We start from the raw sequence: 11738 nt of genomic DNA on the forward strand, positions 1-11738 counted from the left end.
CCATGAATTCTTGTTTTCTCTATAACAAATGATCTTCAAGCCAAAACCAAACCCTAAAACGGATAAGGGGAATTATGTCTACGATAGCTGAGAAAGCCTAGAATTTGGTGGGGAGCTTGTATATAAAGAAACATCCACCTAAGGAAAGAAACATAATAAAACACACACATGAGAATGCCAGCAGAGTATAAAGGACAGAGAGATTAAGGCTGATTGGGGAAAAAGGAAAGTTTCCCAAAGAGATGCTTTTTGAGTGGGTGTTGAAAGATGTGTGGAATGTTAGCTAAAGTCCACGGGTGGGAGGGCATGGGAGGCAGAGGTATCAAGTGTGCAGACATCATGGGAACACTGAGGCTAGATCCTGCAATGTGGGACTGACTGGGGCAGGCTCTATATGCCTATTACGGAAGTCGGCACTTCTATTCTGCCACTATTGCAGGGGACATGAAGCCTGGGGGTGAGGGAAGGGATGGCAGGGGTGGGTTACTGGAGGGTTAACAGTCAGGTTTCAGCAGAACAGGGAGCACAGGAATTAATCTACAACTTTGACTTGATTATGCTGAATGGTGGCAAGCCGAATAAACAGTCCAGGTCTGTTTGGGAATAATTCTGACTTAGAGTAGTTTTCCCAGCATGATTATTAATAGCAGCTCCTAGCACTCTTAAAAATGTCCTGGTTTGGACAATAAGTTATAGGACTACCCAGATACCTATGTACCTTGGGGATTATCTATCTATGTTTAATAGCAATAATAACAAACTTGTACTTAAATGGTTATAAACTATGGAGAGGAGAGCTTCCCAACAGGTGGGCCACAAGACATTGATGTTTCGATGTTTCATGGAGGTGAAAACTCAAAACCGTTTTTTATAGCTACTCCAAATTTATCAGCATCCATATTCTATTCGAGACCCATTTGTGTAATCCTCTGTATAAATCTTGCCAGTTCTATCATTCAAGCCCATACAGATCGATTCCCTCCTTATCTCCTCCAGTTTCCTCTGGCATATTTTTACAAGCATAATCGAGTCTATGGCATGGAAAAAGGTTGGGAAGCACTACTGAAGATTAATTTAACTGGGGGAGATCAGAAAAAGGTCAGGATTCAGTGAGCTAGTATCAAAGTTATCATGAGCACTCCCCTGTGCCTGGCTGCAGCTACGAGGGGTGGGTCACAGAGACAGCACTAGAGACAAAAAGGGCAAATCCATCATGGAGGACTTTGTTTTTAGGTCAGCCTGGCTCAGCAAGTGAGAGCAGGAAAATAGGAAACCAGGACATTCGATTCTAGTGTCTGTTTTGCCAATATAAATGAACCATGTGATTTTGGGGAGGTCACTGACCCTTTTTGAACCTCAGTTTCCTCACTTGATAAATGGAAGCAATTCATGCCAGCCAGTTATCCATTACAAAAATAAAAGGAAGGGTGGGGCATCAGGCTGGCTTAGTGGGTGGAGCAAGTGACTCTCCTTAGGATCATGAGTTCAAGCCCCACAGAGAGCTTACTTAAAAACAACAACAACAACCAAAAACTAAAAACAACAAAAAAAACTTAGAACACATTTAAAAAAAAATGATTTATTCATTTTATTTGAGAGAAAGAGAGGCAGGGGAGGGGCAGAGAGAGTCTTAAGCAAATTCTAACTGAACACAGAGTGGGACTTGGGGCTTGATCACACGACCTTGAGATCACGACCTTAGCAAAAACCAAGAGTCAGATGCTTAACCAGGGCACCACCCAGGCACTGCCAAACACAGATTTTTTTGAAAAAATAAAAAAAAGGGGGGGGGCAATTAAGTGAAATCTGTTGTAAAATCTAGACTGCTATATAAATGTAAAATATAATAAGAAATCATGTTCCTTTAGGGTCTCATTTCTCTTAATGCAGGCCTCTGCATCCTGTATCGCCACTGGTATCCCCCTGGGGGTATCCCTGGTAGGATCTCTCAGTCTTACTCTCACTCCATGCACATCCATTCCCGCTACTTTCACTACTTTCCACTCACTTTCACTGAGAAGACTGTTCTAGAATACAGAGTCGACTATGTGATTTCCCTGTGAAAACTCTTTTAGTGGCCCCTTTCTCAGCCCACAGAGCCCTTTGTTATCTGGTCTGTGGCTCCCACCAGCCTTCCCTCTCTGAAGTTTAAACTACTTTTGGTTGCTTAGCTATATAACCCTCTCCCATTGGACTGTCCCTTTTGGCACAGTCCCTCTCCCATTGGAATGCCCTTCCACCCTCCCTTCTCCACCCTCCTCTTTTCCTCCTGCATCTTGTTCACTCAGCTCCTGTGGAAAGGCAGCTAGTACAATGGGTAAACTCTTGAGCTCAGAGTGAGACAGGCAGGAGTTGAATCTCTCATGAACTGTGTCATCTTGAGCAAGTTATTTTCCTTTGCATTTTCAGTTTCCTCCTTTGTAAGGGAAGGAGAGTAAGAATATCCACTTACTGTCTGCTTTACAGAGGTTAGTTTTTTGTCGGGTTTTTTTTTTTTTCTGTCAACAATCAACCTTGGTAACTCAGATTAGATACCAATGTGAAGGGAAAACAGTCCTCAATGCCTGCTGCCTGGTTCTACATTAGAGGTCCTTTTTCAGGCTCTTGGAGCAACCCATGACACCTCTGTCAAAAACTCTGTCATTCAAGAACACACTCTGTAGGGGCACCTGGGTGGCTCAGTTGTTGAGCATCTGCCTTCTACTCAGGTCATGATCGAGGGATCCTGGGATCCAGCCCTGCCTTGGGCTCCCTGCTCAGTGGGAAGCCTGCTCCTTCCCCTTCCACTGTCCCTGGTTGTGTTCCCTCTCTCGCTGTGTCTCTGTCAAATAAATAAATAAAATCTTAAAAAAAAAAAAAAAAAGAACACCCTTGTAACTGCCAATAGGCTTATCTTCCCTTCGTGTCATTGTAAACTGCTCAAGATTAGGTATGGGTCTTTTTCATGTTTGTTTTGCCAGTTCTTAACACAGGTGTTTAGTTATTATTTATTGAAGGAGTGATGACTTCCAAAGGGTAGGATTTTAGTTTTATTTTGGAAACATTGAAAGATTGTTAACATTTCGTAACAGGACACAAACTGGGTAGAGAATATAACGAGGTTTGCCACTTGGACATTCAATTATATTTCTTAATTCTTTATAAATATAAAATGGAGAAAAGAAGTAATGATCTCCTATATCATTTCATTTGACAGTGAAAATATATACTCAGTATGTTAAAACAAAAAATTGTGCATTAACACACTCCTATACCTCCCAGAAATGTCTTAAGGTCAAGCCCAAGTCACAGGATAGAAACAGAATGTCCCACTAAAATAAAGTAATATAGCATTCCTGTGCTGAGGGCTATATTTGTAGAGTTCTAGGAAAAATAACAAAGTAAACTATAAATTGGGCATTGCCTAACACATCTGGTAGCTGAATCAATCTGCCCTAATTTTTTTTAAAGATTTATTTATTTATTTTAGAGAGAGGGAGAAAGACAGACAGCTTGGGGGAGGAGCAGAGGGAAAGAGAGAGAGAAAATCTCCAGGAGACACCCCACAGAGTGTGGAGCCCTATGCAGGGCTCGACTCCATGATCCAAGGATCAGGAACTGAGCCAAAATCAAGAGTCAGTCACTTACTGGACACAGCCACCCAGATGCCCCGCCCCAAAGTATTCTTAAAGCATTTCTGCTGCAGGTGTTTATAAAAATTCCATCAAGTTAGTTCAGAATTATTGTGATTGGTGAAATCTTTAATTAAATGAAGAAATATGGGGCGCCTGGGTGGCTCAGTGGGTTAAGCCGCTGCTTTCGGCTCAGGTCATGATCTCAGGGTCCTGGGATCGAGTCCCGCATCGGGCTCTCTGCTCAGCAGGGAGCCTGCTTCCCTCTCTCTCTCTCTCTGCCTGCCTCTCTATCTACTTGTGATTTCTCTTTTTCAAATAAATAAATAAAAAAATCTTTAAAAAAAAAAAATAAAAATAAATGAAGAAATATGTATCATAGCAAGCCCTGAAGGCAGCGGACAAAACTTACTATTTACTAATGTTCTTGAGTTAAATTTACCGGACAGTAGGAAACATTGCGGTTCACAAACAGTTATGAAAAAGATTAGCAAACCCGGAGTTCTGCATGGCATCCAGCTGAGCTGGATTTAAACTACACACTTACACAGCCTGAGTGCACATTCATGCATGGAACATCCAGGGGAAGCCAAGTTGCATTCTGATGTCTGGAGACATTTTACAAGATGAAAAACCTTGTTCAACTGGTTCAAAAGCACTGTCATCCAGAAGAAACAGGGGGAACATTCAGCAAAAATATAAATTTCAATCATCTGTTTTACATTATGTCATCAAAAAGATACACAGTAGAGGAGCGCCTGGGTGGCTCATTTGCTTATGCATCCACTCTTGATTTCGGCTGAGGTCAGGACCTCAGGTCATGGAACCGAGCCCAGCCATCAGGCTCTGTACTCCTCTCTGAGTCTGCCTGTCCCTCTGCTCCTCCCCTACTTGCACCCGCTCTTTCTCTCCCTCTCAAATAAATAAGTAAAATCTTTTTTAAAAAAAGATATATAGTAGAGTTATTAGTAAATTGGGAAATGATCAAGGTGAGCCAAACCCAGCCCTTGCTCTGAGCTCCCTTCAGACACCTATTGCCTTTAGCCGCCATCTTTACCTTCCTCTAAACTGTACATAACCTCTCCCTTCTATGAGCTTCTGAAACTGTGCCTCTTCAGTAATGCCTGTCAGCAGCTGCCTTCTTAATAGCTATATATTAACATGTCTTCTCCATTCCAGCATGCTGTAGGTTCTTTTAGGCCATTCTAGCATCTCCCTAAAACTGCACACGTGGGCTTCCCATCTGTGTCACATCTAAGTGACTATGTATGAAGCATGCCACTGTGATACCTGTATCAGGGGATCTGGGATGCTTTTTTTTTTTTTTTTTTAAAGAAATCTGACTTCCTTATAGAACAATGACTAAAATAATAATCACATTGGTATGTGTGTGCATATCAATTCCTTTTTAGAAATAGGAAATCTACAAAAACTTTTTAAAACAATTTATTACTATACTCATTCATAGAAAAGCTAGAATATATAGAAATGAAAATTGAAGATAGACCAGGAAAAAAGCATTATATTTTAAATTATACTCTTCTGCCTTTTCTCTAAGTAAAGATAGCCTGGTATAGCTACTGATGTATATAACTATATGTTTTGGTATATAGATATACAGAACTATATATTTTTGTTGCACTTCCTCACTTAACATAAAGTACATATTTTTTGTAGGTCATTAGACATTATTTTACAACCTAAATATTTTGACTGTATAGTATTAAAAAATGTGTGTTCCATAATTTATATGATTTCTTATTTTTCTTGCTTTCACTTTTTTTTAAACCATGCTGCAAAAACAAAACAAGGTTGGTGAATGTTCCCCCTTATTTCTCATGAAACAGCAGTGCTGGGGCACCCGGGTGGCTCAGTCGGTTGAGTGACTGATTCTTAATTTCAGGTCATGGTCTCAGGGTTGTGGGATGGAGCCCCACGCTGAGCTCTAAACTCAGTATGGAGTGCTTGAGATTCTGGCTCTTCCTCTCCCTCTGCCCCTCCACTCACTCTCTCTCTTACTCTCAAAATAAATAAAATCTTAAAAAAAAAAAAAAAGTAGTGCTTTTGGACTAGTTGAATAAGGTTTCTAATCCTGTAAAATGTTTCGATCTCTACAGCTATAATTTTGATTATATCACTGATTACTCAAAATTAATTCATACTGAGGGATTGTTGGATCAAAGAATAAGCCTACTTCTACTATTTCCAATGCATATTGCCCAAATCAGCAGTGCACAGTTCTCAGTATCTCCACCTGTACCAGGATTACCATTTTGAAAAAACTTTCCTTACACAGCATTTTGAAATCAGTCTCCAGAACGCACCCCCACCAACTCTCTACTTTTGTCCCCCAGTGTCTTGCTGACAAATCTTCTCCACTGCCTTTCCCAAACCTTTCGTGTTTTTCCACAGCTCAACATCTTATGAAGGCTTTGCTATAACAATGTAATTTGCCTAGCTATGTAATTTGGCTCTTACAGCCAAAGTGTCAATCAACTAATCTGATAAACTAATCCATGCTAATGTAAAAGGACTCATTTCCAGTAACCTGTGTGCAAGTAACTAGTGCAATTTAAGGAATATAGATTATTTGATCTGCAATGCATTTGATTTACCTTAAAGAGCAATGGTTCTCAAATTTTACTGCATTTGAAATCACCTGGGGAGCTTTTAGAGCTCCTGATGCCTGGGACTCACCTCCCAGAGATTCTGAATAAACCTGGTATAGCACAGAACTTGGGCATCAGGATTTGTAAAGATCCTTGGGGATTTTAATGCAGCATCTGTGTTTGAAATGACTTGAGAAAGATCTCAAGTAGCTTCTTCTTAGGTTATATTGGAGGATCCCAAGGAAAGAAAAAGTATAGTGAACAAAATCTCAATTATCTGACTCACCTGCACAAGATAAAGGAGATAAGAATGGGCAGGAAGAGATGCAGCATTTGCCAATGACACAGAATAGAAGCAGCATCCATCATTCTTGATGCTGGGCACGTGCTGACTGTGCTAAGAAGTAGGCCAAACTTCACTTCTGAAGTAGCTTCAGTGGCTTTTGTCAATGAGCAAATCAACTCTAATTAAAATTGCTTGGGTCACAAACTTCATGCCATGCAATTTAGTGATAGCTCCCCAGGTTTCAATGAGATAAATCACTTCCAGTTTACATTTGTTTTACCGTTTCAACAAGGTTGGTCAATCCCACAGATTTTCTCCACAATCTGTAGTGGACCCTTGGAACAACTCTTAGAGGTATAACTACAAGTTCCAGATATCTAAATACATTATTAAACCTCATAGCAACCTCGTAAGGTAGGTTTTAAGCCTGTTTTACAGGGAAAACAGAGGAAGACCAGAGGTAGTTTGTAAATTGCCTGGCCGTGATGCCAGCAAGTGGCGTGGTTGGGATGGGGCTCAGGGAGGCATACCTCCAGCAGTCATGCTTTCGTATTTACTTACAATGTGTCAAGTCACCTTGTCTTTTCCCTGGCACAATTTGAAGTGACATTAGTAAATTGCTTTACTGGGTAGAATATGCTACCATGTGGCCTGAACAATCTTTCTGATACTTCACAATTTAGAAGAAAAGTGATGAGAGCCACTTCTGGGCAAACCTACTCTCAAGCCACAGTGTCAGGTGAGGATAACTGGTTACCTTATTTATCTCTGTGACTTGGCTTTACAAACAGTATCAGTCCCAAACGCCAGCTGAGGGCACATTTTATACAGAGGATCATAGGGTCCAAAGGTCTTGCCTTTGTTGGGTTGACAGCCTATAGTTGGGGAAGAACGGCTTTTCTCTGAACCTGACTTTTCCCAAATTACACATGATGGGGAAGACTCCTTTGGTGACCTGAAAACTAAAAAAAAAAATCTCTGTAGCCAATATAGCAGTTGGATTTTTTTTTCATGTTTTTCTTATTCCTCTAACTAGTCATTCTTCTTTTTATTGTTGAAGGCCCTTATAACCCACCCAGGTAAAGACCATTTAAGGTCTTTAAAAGAACTTTAAAGGATAGCACTCCCAAATTACTTAATTTCTGAAGGAAGAGAGGGACTTCAGGGCTTCCTACAAGAAGACCACCTTTCTTGGGACAAATGCTAGAGAAGGGAATGGTCATTCTTTCACCAGGTCAGCATTACAGTCAGCAGGAGGGAAGAAAGGGGATCTATAACTTCATAAACCATTCCTAAGAGACAACAGGGAACGGAAAACATGGCTGAATTTAAAAAAATGAATTGCTGGGGTGTCTGGCTGCCTCAGTAGGTGGAAGAGGTAGCTCTTAATCCCAGAGTTGTGAGTTTGAGCCCTGCACTGGGTGTATAGGTTAGTTAAAAATAAATTTTTTTTAAAATAATTAAAAAAAAAAAAAAAGAAAGAAAACCAAATCCCAAGTAGGAATGTGCTACAATACCCTCCTTCGGGGGCTTTTTGATAGGACAAAGCCTCAGAGACTCCGTGATTTTACACACAATTAGAATGGACAGGGAAAAGGAACATCAGCCTGCTAGGAAAATCATGATTTTTTTTTTCTCTCCCTCTTTCTCTAGTCACTCCGGGGCGAGGGGGGGAGCTTACAAAAATAACCTGAGATTAAGAAGCGTTAGAATAATAGGACCCAGCCTTGGCTGCTGACTGTAGTTAAGATTTTAGATTCTCTGGCACTAAAATTAATGTCTCTTACTGTAGAATAAACTGCAGACAGTTACACCGCACTGTCGACGGGGAAAAGAAATCCATCCCCATGGCACAACAGACAGAAATGCTCCCTCGCCAGGGTGAGCAGGAGTATCCTGGCTCAGAGATGATCTCCTTGACAATCAAGGACAGGAAAGACATGCTGCAGGGCAGGCAGAAAACAAGTGCATCACGCGAACCGCAGCTGCCGCCCCCTCCACCGCCTGGTCTTCGGAGTGGCAGCCAGGCCTCCTGGCCTCCTTCTTGGGCTGAGCTGATAAGCACCGCGCACGAAGCCGGAGATCACGGGAGATCACCGCGGTTACTCAAGTGCTAGCAAGAGCCCTGCCAGCTGCCCCCAGGAACAGAGAGCTCCACAGTCAGGGGACCTCGGGAGATCGCGGGGCCCGCTTCTGCTTTTAAGGTGGCCGCACACGGCCAGGAATCAGAGCCTGTTTTCCCCCACAGCCTTCCTAAAACATTTAACTCACTCTCTGCTGGCCCCTACAGAAGAAGGAAAATGGGGAGATTTTATAAAAATGCTGAAAGGTGTTTTTATTTATTTATTTATTTATTTATTTATTTATTTATTGACGTTGTCAACCAAGAAAGAGGGAAGATATTTAGGACAGACGAAGGGTTAAACAGTTATCAAATTCTATTCAAGAACTTCACCTTGGCGGCCACCAACGCAGAGAAGATAGAGATCTAGCCCGCTGCTAGCAAGGAGGCAAATGCGACACCCCGAAAACGCCAGACTGAACCACCTTAAAAATCGATCGCCTAATTGCGTTAGAAAAATACGCGTTCTCGTGGGACGCGGTCCGGAAATCTTGCTTTCCCCCTTCAAATATTACTTAAGAGCAGGGAGAGAGAATCAGCTCTGGGCTGCGTCTCACCACTTGCTGTGCGCTCCGGAAAGTCGCGTCCAGCAGCATCAGCTTCCAGGGATCCGACACGGCGCTGGGCAGGGGGATGTAGATGTAATAAGCAACCAGCGCCACCAGGGCGGTGAGCAGGACACAGGACGACCTCATCCTTCTCCGGCTCGGCGTGCCCGCGGGTGGACGCGGAGGAGAGATCGGTGCCACCCAAAGACCTCCGGCAAGTTTCTGTAAGGGTCAGCCGCTCTTTCACCGGTTTCTTATGCGCCCAGGAGCCAATCAGAGGCGGCGTCGGGAGGAAGTCGGAGCGCTGACGTGCCTCCTCTTCGGTGTCCTTGCAGTGTTGCAGCCACTCGGGGTTTGAGAACGCTCGCGGGCTGCCCTGGGCGCAGCACAGCGGACTCTGGAGGACACAGGTCTGTATTGCACGCCTGTAACTAAGGGCTCGCTCCTGCAGGATCCCGAACTAAAACCCAGAAGAGTTTCGGTGTGATGAGCCTCTCTGTGTGTGCAAAGCCCGTGGGCCACTCTGACTCACAATGGAGATACTGAGAAAGAATAAAAATACACTATCTTCGAGAGCCAGACTTGCAATGGAATATAAATTCCAGCTGATACGTGCTGGGAAAAGATACTAAATTCCCGTAGTTCAATCAGTGACAAGCCAGTAGCCTAGCTAGCACCCAAGTCTTGGCTTCCAAACTCATTTGCCAGTAAAAAGAACCAAGACTCTGATGGCTCTTTGGAGGAAAGGGTGATTCCAAGGCCGGAGCAAGGAAAGTACAAGTTGAGTCTGTTGCGCCAGAAGGTAAGGAAGTGCTCAAAACTGATGGGACTGGTCAAAAGGACACAGGTGACAGCCTGAAGGATCTCCCAATAGCTAAAGGGGGGGGGGTAGTTTTAGCATCAAAATAAATAATTAATGGATTATAAATAACATAAAAGCCAGAAATCTATACTAATATACAAGAATAAATAAATAAGGAAGTGCCACCTGAAAAAAAATTCTTTCAGTGCGTCAATGATAGCAGAAAAATCACTTGAGTCCACATTTCCGATGGGGGAAGAGAGGGTGGATATAGAATGGGCCCAAGAACTTTCCTAGCAGAACTGCAAGCAGAGATCCAGGAGGAAAATATTTGGAAGAACTGTGTTAAGGAGGTGGTATGAGGACAGCTCCAAACTTCTCAAACTAGGCCTTAGAACACTTGGTACATATAATTGTTCACCTTAATATAGTAATTTAAATTTAATCTGATCCAGAGAAGTGAAGTAGTCCCAAGTATGGGACTGATAATGAGATTATTAGGAGAAAATATGTTTCTTGTTTGAAGTTGGAAGAAAACATTTATGTAAAGAGCACACTTCCATGGCATTTCAAGCATTCAAGTTTGAAATCATTGTTTTGTAGCTTTTGTTGTAGCTACTGGTTAAGCACGTAACTCTAAACAGAAAGAGTTATATATGTTTGTGGGTGAATGCATGTGTATAAAGTCAGAAGCTAATCTTTATAGGTGATTAGAAATAATCCCAGAGATACCAACCGAAATGACTACTGAATTAATATAATTCGTTTTCAGGTAATCTGTAAAATAATTCAAAGTTTTACTGTAGATTTTGATATTTTCTTCCTAGATTTTGATTATGTTCATAAAATCATAGATCTTAGAGCTGGTGACAAACCACAACAAACCCCCCACATCTGACTCACAGCTTTTATCTTTAGCAGTAGTAACAAGCTCACTTTTATAGATGAAATTCTCGAGGCCGGGAGCAGCTTGCTCACAGTCCTCCAGTTTGTTAGCGATAGAACCAATATTTACTTCTCCTACCTCTTAGTGCAGTACGCTTTCCCTTAAGCAGTACGCTAAGAGACAAGCCAAGAAAGATGGAAGGAACCTCTGCAACTCTCCATGCTTCTGTAAATCTCAGAAATTTAAAAAAAAGAGAGAGAGAGAGACCACTTTAAGATAAATTTAAACATCTTCATTACTTGTTTCCAATACTTCATTCATTCAACATATATACCTAACCTAGGAAATAAAGGAGTGAGGCAAGGCAATCAGGACTCTGCTCTTTTTGATTTTTCACACTCGGTGGTGATGGGGGTGGGCGTAGGGAGAATGTAAGGAAGGTACAAGAAGATGGTCTGCAGTACGATACAAGTTGGGGCCATTGACCAAAGATATTTATTGCTTAAAACTGGGCACATTCTATTTTCTAAAAATTGCTGCGCTCTCCAGGGAACTGAATGTTATTCTGATGTCCTTGGTGGATCTACCCACGAGAAAAGAGGTAGCCTATGTAGATGACTGGGCATAGTTGTTAGTCCTGAGGTGTATCTGATGGAAAGTAATCAGGGTTCCAGACAATCACATGCGAATTTGAATATCCTCTTCAAGGAAGTTCCAGACTCCTTTCCAGACCTCACTCTGGGCTGGTCTGACTGCCCCTGCCTACCTCAGTAACTCACCTCTTGCCTTCTCTATCTGTCTTCTATGCTGCAACCACATTGGCTTCCTTCCGATCAGATACACTAGGGCTTTTCTGCCTCGGGATCTTTATACA

At 42.2% G+C, this 11738-nt stretch overlaps 1 protein-coding gene across 3 annotated transcripts in view; it reads right to left on the reverse strand.

Moving 5' to 3' along the window:
* The window catches only part of NCEH1 (neutral cholesterol ester hydrolase 1), a 57549-nt gene extending 47979 nt beyond the window's left edge, over window positions 1–9570 (reverse strand). Inside the window, exon 1 of one of the 3 annotated variants that reach the window (XM_082689030.1) lies at window positions 9186–9570. In XM_082689030.1, the coding sequence (XP_082545156.1) occupies window positions 9186–9323 (138 nt within the window). In that variant the 5' untranslated portion in view covers window positions 9324–9570. Of the gene's footprint in view, window positions 1–7263; window positions 7408–9185 lie in introns of those variants that run through there. The other 2 variants (XM_082689032.1, XM_082689031.1) reach the window with 2 other exon arrangements.
* Between the last annotated feature and the right edge of the window lie 2168 nt (window positions 9571–11738).

Source organism: Mustela nivalis (assembly GCF_964662115.1).
Source record: "Mustela nivalis genome assembly, chromosome: 1".
In the NCBI taxonomy this organism is placed as follows: domain Eukaryota; kingdom Metazoa; phylum Chordata; class Mammalia; order Carnivora; family Mustelidae; genus Mustela; species Mustela nivalis.